Source organism: Pterocles gutturalis, unplaced genomic scaffold, assembly GCF_000699245.1.
Source record: "Pterocles gutturalis isolate BGI_N339 unplaced genomic scaffold, ASM69924v1 scaffold43288, whole genome shotgun sequence".
Classification (NCBI taxonomy): domain Eukaryota; kingdom Metazoa; phylum Chordata; class Aves; order Pterocliformes; family Pteroclidae; genus Pterocles; species Pterocles gutturalis.
This window is the reverse complement of record NW_010119563.1, coordinates 3,758-25,965: the sequence shown is the minus strand read 5'-3', so window position 1 is coordinate 25,965 and position 22,208 is coordinate 3,758. Positions and strand designations below refer to the sequence as shown.

General features: G+C 38.5%; 1 protein-coding gene across 2 annotated transcripts; it reads left to right on the top strand.

The window, feature by feature from the left end:
• The first annotated feature begins 9,601 nt into the window (after positions 1-9,601).
• Positions 9,602-19,430, top strand: PTER (phosphotriesterase related). 2 transcript variants are annotated; one of them, XM_010076608.1, is made up of 4 exons: positions 9,602-10,076; positions 12,014-12,279; positions 15,695-15,835; positions 19,220-19,430. In XM_010076608.1, exons 1-4 carry the CDS (start codon positions 9,645-9,647, stop codon positions 19,428-19,430), a joined length of 1,050 nt encoding a protein of 349 aa, XP_010074910.1. In that variant the 5' UTR covers positions 9,602-9,644. The 2 variants fall into 2 exon arrangements, with proteins under 2 accessions (XP_010074910.1, XP_010074911.1); XM_010076609.1 differs by lacking the exon at positions 15,695-15,835 and having other exon boundaries at positions 9,640-10,076.
• Positions 19,431-22,208: the final 2,778 nt, after the last annotated feature.

Genomic DNA, 22,208 nt, shown 5'->3' with positions numbered 1-22,208 from the left:
GGCAACAGCGGCATTCAGATGCTTAATTACATTTCGTATAGGTGACCAGTGCTAACTTATTAAATTAATGCATGGTGGAACAGGAAAAAGTGTCACTGCTTCCCTCTGTGGTTAGGGAGCCATTGGCTTGCTCCTCACATATCAAAATCAGTATATAGTGAAGCATATGGCACAAAGAGTCCCATGTTTATTAAAGGACTGTTTCACAAAACATTCTGTGAATTTTAGTTCTTATTTCACTTTATGTAGATCTGAAATATTTTTTCCATCTTTCAAAACTTGAAATGCTGAGCAGGATTCATGGTTTAGTAAGCTGAAACCAAGACTTCTTAATGTTTCCTGAAAACAGAGAAAGACAGGCTTCTGCTTGCATCAGACTGGCCACCTGTCTGGTAGGGGGAGGATTACCTAAGGTTCAAGTCCCTGGTCCCAGAGCAGTTTTGAACTTAGGTCTTCTGTATTTCCGGAGAGTATCCAAGTCATTGCATTACCAGCTCTGTTGGAAGGGAAAGGGAGTGTCCCATCCCCCTAGTTCTGAAAAGAAATTTCATCTTTTTCTCAAAACTGGTAGAGTAAGTTTTCTGCTTTAACATCATTTTCTGGTCACAAATTAAAAAGCTTCCTCAGAATTTTCTAAGAAGTGGCCACGTCATTGGTCCGATATTAATACATTCATGGGTAATAATCCAAGAAAGGGATTTTAGCCTAGCAATGGCTGGGATATGTTTCAGAAGTATTTAAGTACTTGGATAAGAAGACGGAAGACCACCACCACCATGTCTTTTATGACAGTTTTATGTAAATCATGATTTTTTGATTGAAAAACATGTAGGATTACTCTTCTCAAAGCTGTTCTGAAACCTCAGTTTTGCACTGAGCCAAAGCCACTGGGGTTTTTTTGAAGTAACTTCTGTGGAGGAGGGAGGACCAAAGGAAAGCGGCATGTTAGCTCCTGAGGCACTCTCTTTTTCCTGCTGTTTCAGGATCTCTCCTCTTAGGTCAAAGTATTAAAGGAGAATTGTTTTATCCATGTCCAGAGTCACTGTAGTGAGGCCTAGTCACCAAATGAAAGGAATTTAACTCTTTCTTTGCCATGATTTGCATACCTTCTGGCAAATGGGTCAGTTTCAGGTGGGGTTCTGGAAATGTTCAACTAGTGTTACTGATCAAACTCTTGAGGGCTGTAAATTTTATTGCAGGACCTGGCTCTTTGTTATTCACTTTAGACTGGGTAGCAAAGATTTTTTTAATAACACAGATAATTAATAGTTTTCAGGAGAAAGATACTGAGTTAGTATCTTTTTTCAGAAGTACTTAGACATTCTGTGATACAAAAAGAAAAGGGTGTGCGGGTTCTGTGTCCAGCTCTTGTTAAGACTTTGTACCAGCAGTTGTGTAAGCAAGAGGTCATTGCCTTTGACTACTGACAAATCATGTAGACTCTATAAGGACGGTCTCTAAGTTAAAAGATAATTCTTAAAGTTACACCGATCAGCTTTAAGCTTTCGCTTGGCTCATGTTAAATTTTCTTGTGTGGGACAGTTTCTTGTGAGATCAGAAGTGGACCTTGAGAGCGGCATATGGCTGCCATTTCTTGACACAGCCACAGAGAACAGTCACAGTGGAAACTGTGAAGGCTTTTCTCAGGGTATTTTTTTTCCAGCGGGTCTTCAGATTGGCTGCACGTGTTGGGATACAGTTATTTACAGTAGTGGGAAACTGAGTTTAGTTCTGTGCATCTAAACTCATCACTCACTGTTAAAGAAAGTGTTTTTCTGGAAGTCTGTGCTTATTCTGGTTATTGCAGTCTTGAATGAGGCACTAAACCCCATCCCCACACAGTTTTCCACTGTGTGTGGTTTCTCACAGGCCTCAGTGGATCAGTGACTGGTAGGTTCTGCCACAAAGCTGACCATGGGGTTCATTCAGCTGAATTTTGTAGCTAGTAGTGTCCAGTCTTAACCAGGAGGTGGTAATGAATAGCTCTTCCGTTGCATAGATATGTGTGGTGAGAAGGATGATGTCTGTTCTTCAGTGTCTTAGAGCTCAATCCCTTTTCTCTTTGTTTCTGCATGTAAAGATCCATAGAGAGATTCGGTGTGGCTCCTGGTGATGGTGTTGCATGAGTGAGTGATAATACTCCATCCAACATGCTTACTGAAATGTTTAAACTCATGTGAAAATTTTTAAGTGTATGGGACCTTACATAGAGAGAAAACCAATTAAAGTCAATGACAATAACAGTAAGATTAGAGTTAGATGTACGCTGGTTTCAAATTTGAAATTTAAAAAGAATGAAGAGTGGACATGCATATCTGAAAAGCACAAACTTTTTTCCTATATCATGTTGTCCTAGCAAGAAAAAGAGTGTGTACTTGTAGCCCAGCACCCATGAGAAGCTAATATTACTCTGTTTAGGCTTGAGAATACAAGTGCATGCATCAGCATGCAGGACTCAGACCATATTTGCATATAGTATAATGTGACTTCAGTCGTGATTTTTGGCCTAAAAACATTATGTGTGCATGTAAAATATAATTAATGTAATGTTGGACCCTAGGGGAGAATTTTTGTCTGACCTTTTATCAGGAATAATTCTGGAAGCTGCCCAAAATGTAAAATCCCCCGAAGTTCTTCTAAAGGAGATGTTGATGAAAAACCACTTATGGGGATGCTGGCCTCAGATCTCTCTGAGGAAGAGAAACTTCAATGTGACTTTGCTTGGAGAAGCCCAGATTTGGAGACTGTTGTCTGCACAGAACTAGGGTAAAATAAAAGTCCAACTATTCTGTTCCCAACAGCTTAACTTTAACCAAATTGGAAAAAAAAAATGTGTAAAGTATTTTATACTAAGTGGCCTAGACTGTGCCTGTGGGGCACTCACTGTATGTGCACATACATGGTCATGTGCAGATCACATGTGCTTGCTTTGATCCCAAAGGTATGGCCATACCCTGAAAACAATATGAGAGGCTGCACTTTGCGCTGCTGTGGCTGATGAACTGTAAGGAAGAAATCTGTTTTATGTATGTCTGGCTCAAAGCCTAGCCTAGAGCAAGAGTGTGACCCTCAAACCATGCAAAGCTGGAAGGTCTGTCTGCCTGCCACTAGCCAAGCAACAGAGGGAGCACGCAGTGAGAATTTCCCCTTACCCCTTCAGGTGAACATGTAAAAGCTTTGCTTCTCCCTTGACCAGTTTCTTTCCCGAAAGTCTGCTTTTCAGAGGTTCTGAGGGCAGTGAATCAATATATTGGTCTTTCGTGTGTGTAACAGTGTTTAAATTTCTCATAAAACGTGGCTTTGCTTTTAGGTCGTAGAACGTTGCCAGTGCCACTCAAGCAATGTAACTGCTGTGGTATGTGTACATACATATTTTGCTGGGACTTCTCTTTATTATGTAAGGCTTGGCTAAAGCTCTTCTAAGTTTTTCGTAGCACATATTAATATGAAGTGTTACTTTCAGTATCCCTTCTCACTTCTATAGTGTAAAAGTTTTTTGGTTGTTGAAAGCATATATAGAAAATCTAGTGGAAAACAATATTTAGTATTTCTTTTAGCTTGGCTTCTTAAGGAAATAAACATTTCTGAATGGTTTTGGGAGCAGAGGTAGGTTGTTGAATGCCACAGCATTAACCCACTGTTCTGAGTATCTCTGGAACAGTGTATTTCAGGAAAAAATGTAGCAAGGTAGGGATAGGTGATGCTTTTTAAATATTTCCCCGAAGAGTTCTGTAGGTATTTAATCTGTTGGCCAATTTTTACCCAGGTGAGAGATTACACATATATGAAATGGGGAAATTCATACCTTCTCCATGAAAATATAGCCACCGCAAGATGGGAAACTGCAGGTGCCCCATTAAGGAAAGAGCTGCAAGATATGCTCATATGGGGTAAAGACAGGAGTTCTTGCAGGAGAGAGGCACTGTAAGTGTTCCCCTCATCTCTGAGAATTGTTCAAGGCATGGAAAATCTCCAGTGTGACATTGATCCTCAGGACACAAAGGCTTGCCTGAGTGTTGATGCTCATGGAAGTACTGGTGTGTCATCCTCATGCAGTTTGATTGAGAACTAGGAGGGAGGCCAGCACGGTACATGCAGTGTCCTTGTCCCCTTAGTACACTGCCACAGTAGGCAAGGGGCAACACTATGAAAAGTTGTCATGATGCTTTTTTTTTTTTTTTCATTACCAGGGCATGAAGGTAGTGAAAAAAGAAAACACAGTGAATAGATAAGATTCTTTTCCTTGGCTCATTTTTCTGAGTTAGCTTGAAGTTCAGCAAATCATGATAATCTCATAGCTCCAGTTTAGAAGAAAAAGACCAATGTCACATCTGACCAACGTCAGTTCTGAAGACAGGGAAGAATAAATATGAATGTAATGAGAATAATCTGGATCACCTTTAGAGAAGCACATCTGCCATTTCTACAGAAGAGACAGGAGTTTGCCCAGAGGCCTGCATTTTTTAGAGTACTTTAACTCCATGTCCAAATTCTGTTTCATGGGCAAAATAGCCCAAAAGCAATGTAAGATGTGCTGTTATCTTGCATAACACAGAGACACCTGGTGGTCCTGTGAGAGTGCCCGTGTAGCAGTATGGCATTGCAGGCCATTGGACGCCTTTGCAGACATTGATGCAGAGGGAATTGCTTGGCTAAATGACAGATGAGCCTGTGTCTGTCCTTCTGGAGAAGAAGCAAGTTTACTCCTACTGCTGCCTTCACCCAGCCAGTTGTGGTGAACTCTACTGCACCGGCCCTTGTAGCTGCACTTCCCTGATGTTGTGCATGAGCAAAAAAGTCGTGCTTTTTGAAACAAGTGCATGAGAGAGAACTGGGTTTCAGGCATGTTTGTCCTGTATATATCACTTGGGAATACATTTTTGAAGACGGTAAAGTAGATCTGTCACCCATCTGCCACAGAAGTTAGAAAACTTGTTTGTCTGGTGGGGAAGAGGAAGAACCATGCTGGCAGTATTGAGTTCCTTCCACCCCATAAACCTCTACAGAGCTGGCAGAAGCATGGGGGAAGTGAGAAAGGAGTTAATTTTTTAAATTCTTCCCTACGTAGTCTACACGTACACGTTCTCTCACCCTCTGTGTTGCCTCATCCTTTATCTTGCTAACTTCTTCCCTCATTGCAAAATGTGGGGAGAGGTGAGATAACACAGCGTAGACTAGCTAATGGCAGTTTACTACAGATGTGTCATGTATTTCTAATTTGGGACTTTTCCATGCTCTGTAGAGGTTGCTCACAGTAGAATTGAATGCTCGAAGTGTGTCCTCCATCTGTAAGTATATAGTGAACCTGGGCTATGTCACATTTCCTGGGACTGCCAGGGCAGCCCTTGTTTCTAAATGGCAGCTGTGTTTAACTTTTTTTGAATATAATAAATACCTATTGAGCCATTCTTTTCACTTTTTTTGTAAATTTTGTGTCATAGCAATCTGTATTTAGTGTCACTGTAATCTCACACTGGAATGCAATGACAGTAAAATTATTCTCATAGAAGTCTAGGGAGAGCCTGTGTTAATAGCATTAAAATGTGCTTACCAAATCAAAACAAATGCGGTGTTAGCATGTGGAAACTGTGTTTATGCGATTATAATGTGTCAGCAATATGAGATTACTGTAGGAAGCAACTAATCCAAACCTAGGGAGACTTCCCATTACAAGACCATTAAAATGACACAGTGACTGAAGCGCAAGTTTCAGATGGGAAAAGCAGAAACACAAATCTTGTCATCAGTATTCAGGCAAAACATCTATTGAACTCCATGGAGTTTTTACCAGAGTCAGGAATGCAGTACCATGACCTTTTTAGCAGCAAGTCTCTTTTCTCTTAACAATACATCTAGGAAAAACATTTACTTCATCAGCATTTAATCGTTGGTTAATGGTGAGAGTCATGTTTTATGCACCATGCAATTGGTGGTTGTAAAGATTGGTTCAGCGTTTATTACAGAAATGTTAGAGTATTGTTTCAAGGCTGTTATGAAATAATACAAGTTTTTGTTATATCTTAAAACAATCCTTATTTTCTTTTTATCTGAATATGTAATTTTCAGGAAATACCATTTATTTCTCTGTTTATACAGCACTTAGAGCAGAGAAGCCTTGTTCTATGCAGGAGCACCTTGGCAATACCACAGTATAAATTAGTGATTTCCAAAACCAAAATACCTGTTATTGCCAGATAAGAGCCTACCTGTTTATATTTTGTCATAGGAATCAGCACCTTTATGCCTTCCCTCCCCTCAGACTGGGTTAAGATTAAGGGAATGTAATTCAGATGTCTTAGGTAGGACCATCTAAAATATTCTTGTCTTGTCCAGGATTGTTTCTTGGCTCCCTCTATAGTCCATGGAAGGAGACCACTATTACAGAAAGCAACTTGTCTTGTTCTGTTACAAACATTCAAAATAGGTTGGACAAATTGCCTATGGATACGTCTTTCTAGACGATTATTCTGTAGAAGACATACATTGTTTTAGATGGTTAAATGAGGTGATATGAATTAAGTCCCTAGTGTATGAAAGAAGAAACTTTCTCAGAGGAAAGGTCTGTGTAAAACATGGCATGCAAGTCATTAGTGAAGCACATGAACGTTGATTTCTGCAGTAACGTATGCATGCTTAAATTAAGCAGCAATCCTTATTCCATTTAAAAGCTGTTTGCACCTAAAATTCATTTTAAAGACATCAATTAAGTTCTGGTTCCATCAATTGAATCTTATTAGGAATAATGGATCATTATAGCATAATCAGGGCATGCTGTCTATGTCTTTATTTTTCAGAATTTTTTAATTAAAAGCAGTGGGTTTCTAAAACTGTTAGTAAGCAGGCACTGACATTAATATTAATCATGTTTTTCATGCAGATAAAATTGGGCCTACTTTAAATGCTGCTTGTGTCAGTTTCTGTTTTTGTGATACTTATATTTGTAAAAATCCTTGGTCTCAGTCAAAAGGTTTGAGGGTAGGCACTGGTTCTGTAAACTCTGTATGTGTGCTGTAATCTGAAATCTAGAGTCTAAAAATCAACAGATTGATATCTGCTACAAGAGGAACTTAGTGCTGGAACTGGTAATTTTAGATGTTTCCTACTGTTAGAAGACGGCAGCCTCAGGCCATAAGATCTCGCACACGCAACTGTAGGTCTCCACGGTGTTCAGGCCAGATTAATTGTGGGTAATCTAAATTAACCGTGTTGGAAAGGAATTAGTGGGAACAAATGTTGAAAATCAACATTTTATCAAAGTAGTAATCTGAAAGTGAGCAAAAAGTCACATTCAATTACAGCGGGTTTTTTGAATAACTGCAGTATTAAATAACTAAAAAACTAAAGTGGAAACTTGTTAAGGAAACAGACTGTAATTGCTTTGTGTCAAGTTTTATTAAAATAACTTCAATACTTCAATATTTAATTATATAACAAAATATTTATATAGGTTTATTAACTTAATAAATGGATTTGAAAATAGTCAGTTAACATGGGGGAAGAAAAGTGTGTCTCCGATGCAGAGAGTAGTGATCGCTCTTTATACTGTTAGGGTTTTACTGAATACCAGAGTGTAGATATTTAATGCAAAAAAAAAAACCAAAAAAAACAAAAAAAACCCAAAACCAAAAAAGTAAAGGTAATGCCATTATCTTAGAATTAGCGTTGTCTCTTTGCTGTGTGTATAAGAATGACTCAGATCACTGAACTTTCTCCAAAATAGTGGGTTGCTCTATATAGTACCAGCTTTGTTCAAGGATGGAATTAATGACTGGGTTGGACAACTTAATTGAATTGCAGCTAGCAGCACTTTCTGACTAAGACAGGTATTTTGCTTTTAATTATTTGCTCAAGAACAATATTTTCTGAAATCATGCACTTCTTAATTTATTTGGCAAAAAATAAATCATTACATTAATCAGCCAGCAGTCTGTTCTATGAGGGTAATTATTCTTCTGCCTTCTCATACAAGTCAACATACCAGTCTAGAAATTAAATTAATAAAAGAACAGTTCTTCCTAAGTCTGCTTTTACGCAAGGAAAGCAAACATAGTCAGTCTGTCCTTTCTCTTTGTTATGGATGGCCAAGTTTTCATATTAAAATAACTGCCAGTACTACAGACATCAGTAGGCAGGTGATATCTGCCTTTTGCAGGTCCTGGATCACTTTTGTCTGTTGGTACTCTGACAATGGCTACTTCTTGTGAGATGAAAGTATCCCCAAAGAGATCTCCATGTTCTTGTGCCCTTTGATGTGTAGAGTTCAGTGCCCTTCAGATTTCAGTTTTTCTGTCATCCTGGTAGATTAACTTTAGCAGTTAAAAGGAAAGCGTCCTCTGAGGGCTTCACCAGTAACAAACCCATGTTTATGATATTATTCACTAAAAGGGAGACAGAAATGGGAAAGACCTCTCTCTTTAATCAATAATGCATGCTCTAGTTAGTCCTGTCCTCTGGACATGATTAAACTTGTATTTTGTTTCTTAACTGATGATTTTGGTTGACTAGGGATTATAACTATATATCCTCAAGCCTTTGCAACTAACATCAGGAAGATCTAACATGAACCGGGTAGTCAGCTGTGTTTAATGTTAATGTGGGACATAAACGAAAAAGACTACCACAAACCCCAAAATAAAAAAATACCCCAAAATCCCAGTGGGGAGAGCTGCAGCTAATTCTAACCTGCAGTGAGTCAGGCCAGACTTGCACAGGGCGGGTGCCTCTGACGTGAACCAACTGCACACAATAGCCTCAATGTATATCTTTGTCACCACTCACTTGACTTTTTGAGAATTAACATTGTTTCATTCATGTTAAAGATGAAGAAAAAGGTCTCTTAGGGGCTGAGCCATATCAATTGTTAGCCTAAGGTCTGTTCTTAACTGGTACAATATTGGACAATGAAGCTGATGGGAAAAACACTTTGGCTTCTGCCCCACTGGTTGGGGGCCACGCTATATATCTAGTGATTTGTTGGCTTTGGAGGAGTTGTCCTGGGCTGTTCCAGACCTCCACAGTGCAGCTGGCAGGAGCACTTGAACCCCTGTTGAAGCCGAAGAAGCAGATGATCAACCCCATCCCAGTGTTCCTCACACAGAGGGGCAGACGAGGTGCCCAAACACAGACAGCTTCCTGGGCGTGCGAGGGGGACAGTCTTGGAGGACACAGATTAGTAAACTGAACGTACCAGTAAGGAATATTCAGCCTAGGTGCCAAGTGTGTTCATCTGGTGGCTCAAGCTGACAAAATTTGACAGCTGCTGAAGAGCAGAGAATCCTAAATGAACATACAGTGGTTGTTATTTAATAGGAAACATTTATCTTAATGGGATAGTGAGTATAGCACAATAAATGGTGATGATTTCCTTGTACTAGAATGTGATATTTTTACATTGCTAGACTACTGATATAAGCACAGTTGGGTAAAATAAATACTTTGTTTTTCATGTTGACCACTCTACAGGAAACAGCATTTGAAAACATTCCAGCAAACATACACAGTGTGTAGGTACGTGCGTGAGAGAGAGGAGGGAATTCAGAAATTGTGTAAGAAAGGTTTGCCCTTACTGAATTGTTTTTGTTTCCTTTCTTCCTTCCCAAACTCTTTTAGAATCTGTTTATTTTTTTCCTTTTTGTTGAAGAAAAATGCCTTCCTTGAGAGGAAAAGCGCAGACTGTCTTGGGCCCTGTGGAGCCAGACCACCTTGGCTATACATTGACTCATGAACACTTGATGATGAACTTCAGCAGCTGTTTTTGTCCACCTTCTCCAGGCCAAGAGCCTCTGTCTGATGGACCCATTGAGATGAAGAACTTGTTTTGGATTAAGCAAAATCCCTACAGCCATAAAGAAAACCTTCTTTTGTATCAGGAAACAGATGCTGTGAAGGAGGAGCTGTTGCATTTCAAAGCAGCAGGTGGTGGGACAATTGTGGAAAACACAACCACAGGAATTGGTTGGGATATGAATACTTTGAAGAAACTTGCTGAAGAAACTGGAGTCCATATTATTGCTGGGGCTGGGTTTTATGTGGGTTCCACTCATTCTTCTCAAACACAGACCATGACAGTGGAGCAGGTAAGACATAACCATTGCTTCAGTGTCTCTCTCCTATGAATTATCCCTGGCTGAGTCAAAGCTGGAGAAAAATTCCAGCAAAATAGTTTTAATCTAGAAGTTCTCAGTGTGAAAAACTTGGGAATAGCTTTACTGCTTGTGTGTTGTAGCTGGACCGGCACTACTTGCCTGTGCTGGGATTATCTGTCAGCATTTCCAATTCTTAAGCTCCATTTTCTCTCAGGGATTTGTTATAATCATAGAATCATAGAATCATTAAGGTTGGAAAAGACCTAAAGTACTTCATGTGTGGACATCTGCTATAACACCTACTATCCTGTTCTTTTTACAATTTTTAAAGAAGCAGTATATCTCTCCTGCCTCTTTTGTCTCTTTTTCTGGCTAATTGCTTCCCAATGAGATCACCCAGAATTGTGTAAAAAGTATAAATAATTGCAATATTTATAGGACAGTTGTAAATCATTGCTCTGCTCAGGCTGTGTGTTATATCTCTCTTGTCTACCATTTGTCCAGACTTTTCAGGGCAGAATCTACATCAGATTGTTTGTACGGTGCCCAAGACAATGTGTTAATAATGACTGAGGTCCTCAGATATTCCTATAGTAATAGTTATTCATTCATCTTTTACTAAGAAAAAGCCTTCAAGCAGGAGGCTGTGAATGTGGATGAACAGAGCTGAGAAAATTTTTAAAAATCTATCACAGTTTACAAGTGAGTCAAATTCATTTTAAAAATCAGTGGTCAAAACTTGAGCAGCACTGCCAACCACACTGGACCCAAGCTGGCCCAAGCTGTGCGGAACAGTACTACTTATCCTAAATATTCTTGCATCGCTTGAAATTTGATACAAATAGATTTCTGGGGGCAAAGGTTTCCCTTCTGTATTTGATAGACTGCTGGAGACCCACAGATGTCCTGTACTCAGCAGATAATCAACACTTAATCCAGTCAAGAAGACAGTTACTTGGAAAGTGTTGTGCAGCGACTGATCCATGATAACCGGTGGTTCCTCGTTTGCTAGTGAATTTGACATTATGATATGTTTTCTGATAAGACAAAGACAATTTGAATATTTTGAGAAATGTTCTTCAGGAGATGTGTGAATTCTGTATCTGGTTGTCTACAGAAATGGTTGGTAGATTGGTTAAACAAGAAGCAGAGCATTCAGGGCCAAAGAGTTAGAAGGTCATCATCAGTGCCATTTTGTGCTCTCAATTCAAAATGTGTTCTTTAAGATATATGGCCTATTCTGGAAAAGAAAAACTAAAGATGTTGTAACAAACTGCTTTTATTAGCAGAGTCTGATGTCTTTTTTGCTTAAGAATATTTTAAAAGCAAGCTAATTTTGACCCTGTAAGTTTGTCAGCTGAGCTTTGTTCTTGTAGTTCTGAGTCATCAGAGCTCCTGTCATTTCACGTCAGCATTCCCACGAGCGGGATTTGCCTTAAACTTGTCTCTTAAAGATCTTTGCCAGAATTGCTCCCTTCCCTATCTGAATGACAAGGTTTCAGTATCCTCTGAGCCCTTGTTTAGCAAGAAATTACATTGAATTGTTTCTGGAGCCAATTCAGGAGTACGAGGCACAGATTTAATGGTAAACTAACTGGGGTTTTTTTAAAAGAAAAATCAGTCTCAGGCTAAATCACTGTTCAGATTATATGTAGACCGGCTTTCCTGGCAAACCTGGGCAATTGTGTGAGTGGATACTGTTAAATTGATTTGCTTCTGTTTATTTTAGTCTTACTGAATGACTAGCATAATATTAGTTGACAAAAAACAGACTTTAACCCCAGTGTTTTCACACACCCAGCTGTTAATTAAATAAGTTCAGAAAGACCTCGGGAGTATAACTAGCACAGTGTCCATAGGCCAGTTTTGATGCTATTTAATGCAAATAATGTTAATAACCAAAAAAATCTCATTTTCCTGTTCTCTAGCTTACAGGCATTATTGTTGATGAGATACTCAGTGGAGCGGATGGGACTAACATCAAGTGTGGTGTGGTGGGAGAAATAGGTTGCTCCTGGCCTTTGACTCAGAGTGAACACAGAGTGCTTCAGGCAACAGCACAGGCTCAGTCACAGCTCGGGTGCCCCGTTATCATCCATCCTGGCAGGAACAGTGAGGCACCTTTCCAGATTCTCCGCATTCTGCAGGAAGCTGGGGCTGATGCTTCAAAGACAGTTATGTCCCACCTGGACAGGTAAGCAGGCTATACTGCTGTCCTTCTGGCTGCATTGCCACAGCCTGCTGGGGTTCGGGGGAACTACTCTGCAAACAGTTAGGTTGTGCTCTGGGACTGCAATGTGAAGAATTATATTCAAGTTTACTGACATAAAATATGAAACTGCTTATATGGAGCTTGATGAGCTTCCAGCACTTCAGCCAGGATCAGCTTCTAGGTTCACACTGATAAAGAGATTTGGCCTCTCTTTGAAGGCCTTGGAGCACGATTAGGAATAACTGTAGCCACATTGTTAAAAAACAGGGATTTCGTTAATTCATATCCCTGGACAAATCACAGCATTTACAAAGCATTGGACATTGGACATTGAACAGCTCTCACCAAATTGGGTGGGAGGCTGCTGGGCTTCAAGTGTTTTTGAAAACTGGGCCACTCTTAAGGGCTTGATCGAAGTCTCTCAGGTATTAATGAAGAACTCCTGGATTTGGCTGGATGCTGGGTCAAAGCAGAAGCCAGACCTTTTCAGTTCTGCTACCAGACAGAGGAAATATTGCTTAAAAAGAAAATAATTGTGGTTTTGATAGTTCTTAGTATAGACCAGAAAACTAGCTTTTAGTTTCCTTGAGAGGAAAAACCAAGAGCCACCCATCAGACATGGTGAGGAATTGGGGTGCTTTTCTCTCTCCAGTGTAGAAACAGGGCCTCTGTTACCAAATCAGTTTTGTGTGACCTTGTGTTGCTTATGGTGAGCTGGAAAATGTCCAAGCATTGATTAGTTTGGCCAGTTGCTGAATAATGGACACTGTTTGTGTCATATGATTCTCAGCAATTGGATTGTTTGCCCTCAATGTGAGTGTAACACAGGCAAGAGTACCGTGCTCCAAATTTCTAGTGGTTATAGGCTCCAAGATCTTGCAACTCAAGACACAGGTGTTTTGTATTCACACAGAGCTCAGTGTTTTACTTGGGATTTTAGGAGCATAAAATTCAGTGCTAAAAAAATTAATTTATATTTGATTATATATATAAATGATATGGGCCTTCTTTATGTATTTACCTGCATTCCATTGTAATTCTGTATATATGGCTATATTTTTCTCCAATTTTTAAAGAAAAACTGTTTACTGAAATCTGTGTACGAAACAGGACAGAGCAAGCTGCAGGTGTCGGTACTTAGGTAGACATTTTGATACTACATAAACATCCAGTTATGTTTTTTTGCCTTTATGCACTGTTGTAAATCGTTGAATTCAGTGATTTATTGGTGCAAAATAAGCAATATAAGTAGCAAAAAAGTCAGGACAGAGGTGCAGTTTCACAAACAGCCGCTGATGCACAATATGACATTTCCTTATACTCCTTCTATCGTTACTTTCACACATTCAGGTTGGCACTTGCTATAACATAGGCTCTAAACTACTGTGAAATTTGGCTTTGCAGTGTGCATTTAACATTTTAAGTCTCCTCCAGTGAGAAGAATCTATGTGGGAGCATCCCAGTCCCTTAAATGTGAGATAAATTTGTACATAGCTCCATATTTCATTTCTGCTTTTGACATAGACAGGACGGTAGTTTTCAGGTGGATTTACAGTCATGATAAAACTAAAATCTTGGCTGCCGTGCACCTTAGAACAAAAGGTAGCGAGTCTCTGTAGTGAAACTACGGTGTAGATGAAGGCTGGGAAGCAAAAGCTGTTGAGTCTTGGCTTTGACCTTTTATTAGGGATTAAGGTTATAAAGGTATCAGTAGAGAACAACATTCTGTCACTCGAGTAGTTTTTGTTAGAAGACTCACAGCAACTGTTATGGACGTCTGTTTGATAATGGTTTGGTGGATGTCCCTGTGGTCCAAGCTACAGGATTCTTCACTGTCCCATCTCCTTGTCCATGTGTTCAGGGCTGCTCAGGGACACGTGTTGCCCAAACACCTAATTCCAGCACAGAGATTAGCGACTGGAGTTGGGAACTGCTGCTGCTGCTGCTACATCTGTGTGGCTTAAAAGAGGACCCAATGGCTGATGAGATTAAGCTCTCCGGCGCTTCGTTGGGGCAGAGCATCTAAAAGCACAATGCTAACAGTAGTTTTCAAAAGAAATTCTTCTGGCTGTGATTTTGAAATATATTGCTGGGTGGTTTTTGCTACCGGCACAGGGATGAATACTCTTGGCTACTGTCTCCCTGTGAACTGAGCAGGGCTGGATCTAAAATAACCCATTCTCTTGCTCTGCACTTTGAAAACTCATTTGGTAATATGAGTTATATCTGTAAACTGTAAAATTTATTTTAAAATAACATTTTTTATTAATTGCAGTTGGCAAGTCTTAGACTCCTGCTGATGGCAGGCTTGTTTGAACAAGGGTTTTCTCTCTCTCAGCCCATCTGTTCCTCCTACTTGATCCTGTTGTTAAGTCATAATATTGAAATTGTGACATCAGTAATTTCCATAGCAACAGACTGTGATGTAATTGTGTAGGGTAAAATTACTTTGTGACATCAGTATATGCAATAATAAAAAAAATTAGACTACTGCCCTTTTGGTTAACTGGCCTGTTCTTGAGAAAACTTATTTTTTGCTTAAATGAAAGAAATGCATTCATAAAGATAAATTTATTATCTATCATTTGAGTGTTTTTGTTTTCCTTTGGATAGCTTATACTCTTGGTAAAAGTGTTAAAAAAAAAAAAATCTCAGAGAGCTCTTATTTCAGTTGCTATTCTTTTCCAAATGAGTGATGGGTTTTAGTAACTTTGTTCCTTCACTTTTCAAATCTGCTGCAAAACCCATGTCCCAGGTCCTCACAGTGCCATTATATATTTGGTGAGAGCGTTTTCTTAAGGCATTCTGGCCAGATTCCAGTGCAAACAATGATATATTGCTGTTCTAATGACAGTCTAGAAACATCACTGTACAGAATAGAAACTAAAGACAAAGTTGTGTATTACTGGTGTGTGATGGATGAAACAAGCCCTGGATGTAGCTGTCTCCTGTAACTCTTTGGGGAAAGTAAATCTGTCTTGTGTAAGTAATCCATTGTCTTTTTTTTAAATGTCACTATGAATTAACCTCCTCCTTAAATGTCCTTCCTTTTTGGGTCGTCTGTTGAGAGGGTTAGTGAGATCAAAAGTAAGTAACTTTCCTGTTTCCATTTAAAGATTATAATAAATCTTTTCATTATTTCATGGGGGAAGAGTTGGCTTTCTTTTGTTTTTTTTTAATGCATGAAGTCCCAGATGAATGTCAGAAAGACTATGCTGTATATCAGCTTAAGTTGCATGTGTCAGACAGGAGGCCTGTTTTTCAAAAGAGTGAATTAAATCTTAGATTATTGGTTTTGTTCCTTGCAAGTAGGAAGTCGCAACATACCTATCCTCGTACCATAAGATTGTTTTTCTTCTTGTTACAATGCTGACTTTGTGTTATATATGTTCTGCAGGACTATATTTGATACAAAGAAACTTCTGGAATTTGCTAAACTTGGATGTTATTTAGAGTATGACCTGTTTGGTACAGAATTTCTTCATTACCAGTTCCATCCAGATGTTGACATGCCGAGCGACAATGAAAGAATTGCCAGGTATCTGCTTCCATGCAGTTTAAGCTATAGCATAGCCATTGACAAATTAATATTATTGGTACTTGTTCTAAGGGCATCACAGAGTGATTCTGCTTGCTGTTCAAAATTGTCCTTTTTCCTACTAAAATAATGACTTTTTTTCCTGCTGCTGCCACTTCTCTAGAGCAGCATGTATAATTTCTTCTGTCTGCAAAGGAAGATGTAGAATCATAGTGTTGTAAAATGTTACTTGAGAAGAAAATCAAGAGCTTTTTAAACTTCATTCTCCATCCTAATTCCATGCTGATCTGGTTGAACTTTATCATTTACTGCAATTATGTCGACCATAAAAAAGAAGTCTGGAGGTACTGGATTTATGTTAGGGCTTGGCTTTTGTTTGAAACATGGTATTGGAAACAGTGCTGGTACTAAGCATCATCTGAGCCTGTTACTTCTCATGAATGTGCTAACCCAGCAAGACTCATTGATTGTCTTGGGTGGATTTGGTCCTGTCCTTCTGTCCTGAAAACCAGACTTTTGTTCTTCCAAGTGCTTTATCACCTCTCCTCCCCCTCTCATTTTGCCCTTTCTCTCTTTTGAGGGATGAGATTCCTGTCTCCTCAGAACGCCCATGCTCCTCACATTCACAATGTGAAAATATTGGTTGGCCCTGCTGGCAGAATGCCTCTTCCCTGCTTGTCATCAGCACACACAGCCACAGCTCAGCTGCACAGCAAATCTGTTGTGCTGTGCTAACACAAGGTATTGCCAAGGAGATGCATTCCTTGCAGGAACTGTTTGTTTGAGGCAGGTAGGATCAGCTGGGAATGGGCATCTCACTCCTTCCACGCTGTCCGAAGGTGTGATCCTCCTGTGCTGTTTGTGCACAGTGTTTGTGTGCAGTGAAGCCCTAAGTTTCTGAGAGGTGGTGTGCCATCCTGCCTGTGTCTTTTTTCCTTCCAGAGTCAGAAACAGTTATTTCATTCTCCTTGATGAGAAAGATTTTATGATCCCTAATCACTAAGGAAGTAACTTTCTAGCTTTTGCTTACATTTCAGACATAGCTTCCCTCCCCCTCATTGTCAGATTAGCCTCCAAACTAATCTCTGTTTTCAGACTGTTCTCTTCTTAAGAAGATGCTGGGGTTGCTATTCCACTTACTGCCAAGTGTTTGCTGCTGCTTTTCACACTAGAAATCACTTCTTTCTCTTAACAGGGCTCTCAGTCTTACACTCAGTGTTTAAACTGTTGCAATGAATCCACAGTTTTAACATTTATAACTGGTAAAGTTGCTCTCCTCCCCTGGCCTCCTCCCTTCCCAGTGCCACAGGAGGTCAGCAGGTACAGAAGCACCGTGAGGAATATGTGTAGAGGAATGGACTATGCCTTGGTTAACAAGTGTTTGTTCAACCGTGGCCGTTTTCATTCCGTCCATGATACTTGCTCAGCCACTGTTGTCTCTCCTTAAACTCTCTGGCCTTTGAGTATTTCTTGCAGCAGGCTGTTTATAGGAAGAAAATATGAAAAGTTTGTCTTCTCATTGTACAGTGTGATATGTGCATTTGAGTTAGAAGTGCCATTAAATGGATTTTGTTGGGCTCTTGATGCATCCACACTGGACATTGGATGGCAGTAGCAATCTCCTGGGGATTTTTTTTTTTTTTTGGTCAAACAGCACCAGAGAGGTGGAAATCAAATTGACGTTTAAATGTGTTGATGAAAATACTAAATGGAAAAAATATGTTCAGGTCTTTTCTATTCAAAACATGAATAAACTTCTGTAGTCATGGCATACCTACTCAAAAACAGTTTAGCCTTGTGTGTGCTTATCCATTCTTGCTGCAATCTGCTGCCAATGCAAGTAAAAAAATTAATTTTTTCAGGGACCGTTTTTCTTTGAGTCAGAACCAAGTACTAACTAAACTTAGAGGAATGAGCAAGCAACAATGAATAAGGAATATAAAGGGCCATATGCCTCCTCAACCCATGAAATGAGACCAAATAGGAAAGGAGATGAATCTAAGATGATGTTTGGTCAGTCAAGAACTTAGTCCCTCCAGTGTCATTGCTCTTATTCACTGGTTAGCTTGTGGTCTCTATGTGTTTCAGGCTGGAGAAAATACTTGTGAGGTTGTAATCCTATGGTATACATAGGGTTGTGCTCAATATGGCATTATTTATGGTGGTTTTATGAAGAAAATTGCTTATTTTTTTATCAAATTCTTACTTGCCTTTTTTCTGCTGACTATATTGATTTGATCCTGCTACATGTATCTCCTCATAATTAATTGTAAAAAAAACTGACAGTAAGCGCTTTCAGATGTAGATAGTGTGGTTACTTTAAAACTAATATTTGCTGTCTTGCTGATGAAAGCACAGTCAAGAAGGTAAAAATTAGAATTTCACAGTGTTGGCAAATGATGGAATTGAGTGCCTTCGTGAGGAACAGGTGCTTCTCAGGGCTGGTGTATCCATCTCTGCCATTTTAATGCTGCAGTCTGCTGCAAAATTAAACTGAAACTTTGTGAGATACTTAACAGTGATGCAATACAAGTTTAGACACCCACCAAATTCATTCTAAAAAATGAGCTGAGCAAGTGATTCAGGTTACCAGAGAGAAATGTGGAAAGGAAGGACTCATAGCAGACTTGCTACAATGGGGTGACCAGGACTACTTCTTTTTCCAAGGTGACTTCTTGTCATTTTGCCAAGCCTGCTCAGCTGGGCTGCTGTATTAGCTCCTCTTATTTCCTGGCATATGCCACCACTGTGCAGTGCCTGTCATGTTTATCTTCTTCTTTAGTGAACATCTTTGAAACATGTTTGGATGATAACCATCTATATTGAATGTGATGCTGACAACTTAAAATTTTTATAAAGCTGGTTTGCTAAATGGGAATTAACTGAAGATGTGAACGTATTTGTGTAAATGACACAGGCTTCTTAAAGGACCTGTCACACAGAGCCTGGTCCTTAACAAATGTAATGGGACTGCTTTGTGTATTAACCCCGTGAATCAATCACGCTGAGAAGTTATGTAGGAAATTATAACTTACTCATGTATGTAAAACCTGTGTCCCATCCTTGGTGATGCTGAAGATCTTCAATTCCTCTGTGGACTTGCTGGGACTGGAAACGCAAAGTCACGTGCCAGCTGGAAAGAGTTTTCCTCCTCCACTTTGAGATGTGTGGTGTTGTTTACAGAGATGGTTTTTTTTCATTCAATAAGTGTTTTAATTACAATTAAATGTACTGAATGTGTCTTCTGAGTACCTAAAAATAATTCTTTTCAGTAACAATACAGTCTAGCAGTACAGTAATGTAAAAAAATTTAAATCTGGCTCAGTTCTGTGCTGCTGCAGAGTGAGAACCTTTCACTGACAGGTATGCTTTTTACTTTTGCAGGATTCGCATGCTGATCGATGAAGGCTATGAAGACAGAATTCTGATCGCTCATGATGTGCATACTAAGAATAGGCTGATGAAATATGGAGGACATGGATATTCACATATCCTTAAAAATATCGTTCCTAAAATGCTAATTAGAGGCATATCCCAAGATAAAATTGATAAAATACTCCTAGCAAATCCAAAGCGGTGGTTAACTTTTAAGTAGGAATAATGAATAAATATTCCTATTTTATAGGGAAGCTTGATAAAATTCAGATTTTTTTCAGGTGAGCGGTCATTTTAAAACTTGGTTCTTTTCAGAGAAACTGGAAGTTATTAATTAGATGCAAACAAGCTGATAATGACTTTTATTTTTAATTAGAAAAACAAAATTTAGTATTCTCTCTGCATTTTCTCCCTTCTAAAAGTCTGTTCATGAATCATTTACTCAATATGAACCTACCTGCAAAATTTTTTCAATTGAAATTTTAAAGTAATTGTTTCTAGAGAGTAATCTAAAACTATTATTAAAAGGTAACCCAAAAAATATTTTTGAAGATGTATCATCTGGACTTTGAAGGAAAGTATTGTTTTCAATTAAATTCCCCTTCTCCAGGGAGCAGTTTTAATCCTTGTAATATTGACAGTCTTCTAATTATCCTTATATTCTTTAAGTAATGCTTGATAAAAGGTCTGGGACTTTTAAATAGCTTCCATAGAGAACAGAAGGCAAAAGAAATCTCAAATAATTCAAAGAACATATTGTTTCTTTCTAGTTTAACAATGTACTTATTTTTAAATGCAACTGTAAAAAATACATGGAAAAATATATTTTTGAATAAAGCAATTTGATGACCTCTTAAACTATCTGCAGTATTATTACGGATATCTTTTTTTAATCGCATTAGTTTTTTATCGTGTGGAATCCCATGGCAATCATGTGAAACTTCATGCGGACGAGCTTTTTTTTGTAAGGATGCAACACCAAAAGTCAAAATATATTACATAATACAGTTTTAATGAGTTGCAATAGTTATAACAAAGGTTGTGATATAAGTCTTTACAAATCAGTATATCAAGATATGATGAAAAAGGAAGAAATGTTTGCCTTATATTGTGTTCTTTGCTCTTGTCTAGCTTTAACCAGGGCAGGTGGTTTATCCAAAAAATGGTCTTATCCAGTAGCAGTGGTAGCCTGATTTCAAAAGCTTCTTCAAATCTGACCATTTATGTCTTATAGTATTGAGTTTTTCCAATAAACGCCTTAGTAAATATGCATTGCTAGTTGTAAATGATCTCTAGCTCGGTACGTCACTGTTTGATACTACACAGAAAATCTCTAGCTACGCTGCTGTTGTGAGTGCACTAGCCAACAAAAGCAATGGTAGAACGAACAGACATGAAGTCAGTTACACATCTGTTATTAAAATACATTACCTTGTAGGAAAAAAACCAGGAGTGATCACTACAATGTACAGTTATAGGTTGGCACTTTGTCATAAAGTAAATGCGTTAACCATTTGGTGAGATAATACACAAGCAACTGGCAGCACAATGTCCCTTTATAAATCCTAGATGAATTAGACTGGCGTTCCTCTCCGTCGGCCCAGACTAACTTGGCATTTATTTTGAATTCGACAACTCAAGACAGAAACACAAAGAGTAACACGTTCTGTTTAAGAAAAGCTTCACTCATTCAGACAAGAGATTTTTAGAGAGATTCAGAAAATCTTCATCATACTTTTACTGAGCAGCCAGCACTGAAGAGCTTTTTTGTCACAGTGGCAGACACTTTCAGCATTTTAGTGCAGGTAAATCTGAGTTTGTACCCATACTACATTAGACAAGGTTGCTTGTGGCAAAGTACATGAAATAGAAATGCTAGGTGTAGCCTCTATTACTCTCTAACAATTTATAGAAATGTTACCGTGATTTTGCCAAAATGTTAAAAACATATAACATAACCAACTGTGCTAAGGAGCTAGTTAATTATCTTGTGAAAATTTAGGTTTAGAATGAAATCTGCAAGTTTTAACCTGAGAGCAATAGATGGCCTCCCCTCCCAAAAACAAAACAAATAATAAAGCCATTTTCCAAATAAAAATATTCTGTGGACATTACTGGTATGACTGATTTTAAAGCATTTTTATAACTATGTAACTCATAGTACCTGTGTTTACTTTAATTCTCCAAGCCATTAATCCTTTATATGGATTAAACTTCTTTGAGACTTTATATATATATATCTATATATATATGAATGAGAAAAATAGGTTTTAATACACACTTTTTGCATGTAAATATCTGCTTCTTTCTTTGCATATGTGTTATCATTTTTGGTAATATGCTTATCTGTGTCCATTTCATAGGCACGCCTTACTACAAACTGGTAACTAGCTACCATGGAAAAGGTCTGTGTGACATTTTCTCACGTGTCAGATCTCCAACTCTTCCTTTGTGGGAATAATCCCACTAACTGCAGTGAGACGAGACACCTAAGACAAATATGGTTTTGACCCAATATATTCCTACGAAATTCTAGTTGAACAAGAGATAACTATTTTATTAAAAATAGTACCCAAGTGCAGACTAAATGCGAAAAGACTAATGAAGACTAATTGTTGCAAAAACACTCTACCTTAGTTTGAGGATATGGATGCCAGGCTTGCTAAATATTTACACACCTAACCATCAGGAATGGGCCTGTAATATTGTCTAAATATATATTTACACAAGTTTACAAATTAAAAGTCAAATCCTTTTTCCACTAACATCATGGGAGTTTTGCCATTGGCATTGGTGGAATCAGAGATTTGGTCCAATCAAATAGTCTGTCAACTGTTGATACTTTTTAGGAAAAAAAAAAAAAGTGTTTCTTCTATCCTTTTTTTTTAGAACACAGCTAAGGGAAAGACAAAATTTAAACAACTCCACTGGATTGATTTTATGTTAAAAGTCTAATGTAAACCTACAAAGCAGGAACATTGAGTTAAGGCTTGAAGCT

What these genes read in the sequence shown, in the direction of transcription:
- PTER (XM_010076608.1), top strand. Translation starts at nt 9,645, where the DNA reads ATGCCTTCCTTGAGAGGAAAAGCGCAGACTGTCTTGGGCCCTGTGGAG. An exon ending in AGACCATGACAGTGGAGCAG is followed by an intron (nt 10,077 to 12,013) that starts GTAAGACATAAC and finishes CCTGTTCTCTAG; the next exon opens with CTTACAGGCATTATTGTTGA. An exon ending in GTTATGTCCCACCTGGACAG is followed by an intron (nt 12,280 to 15,694) that starts GTAAGCAGGCTA and finishes TATGTTCTGCAG; the next exon opens with GACTATATTTGATACAAAGA.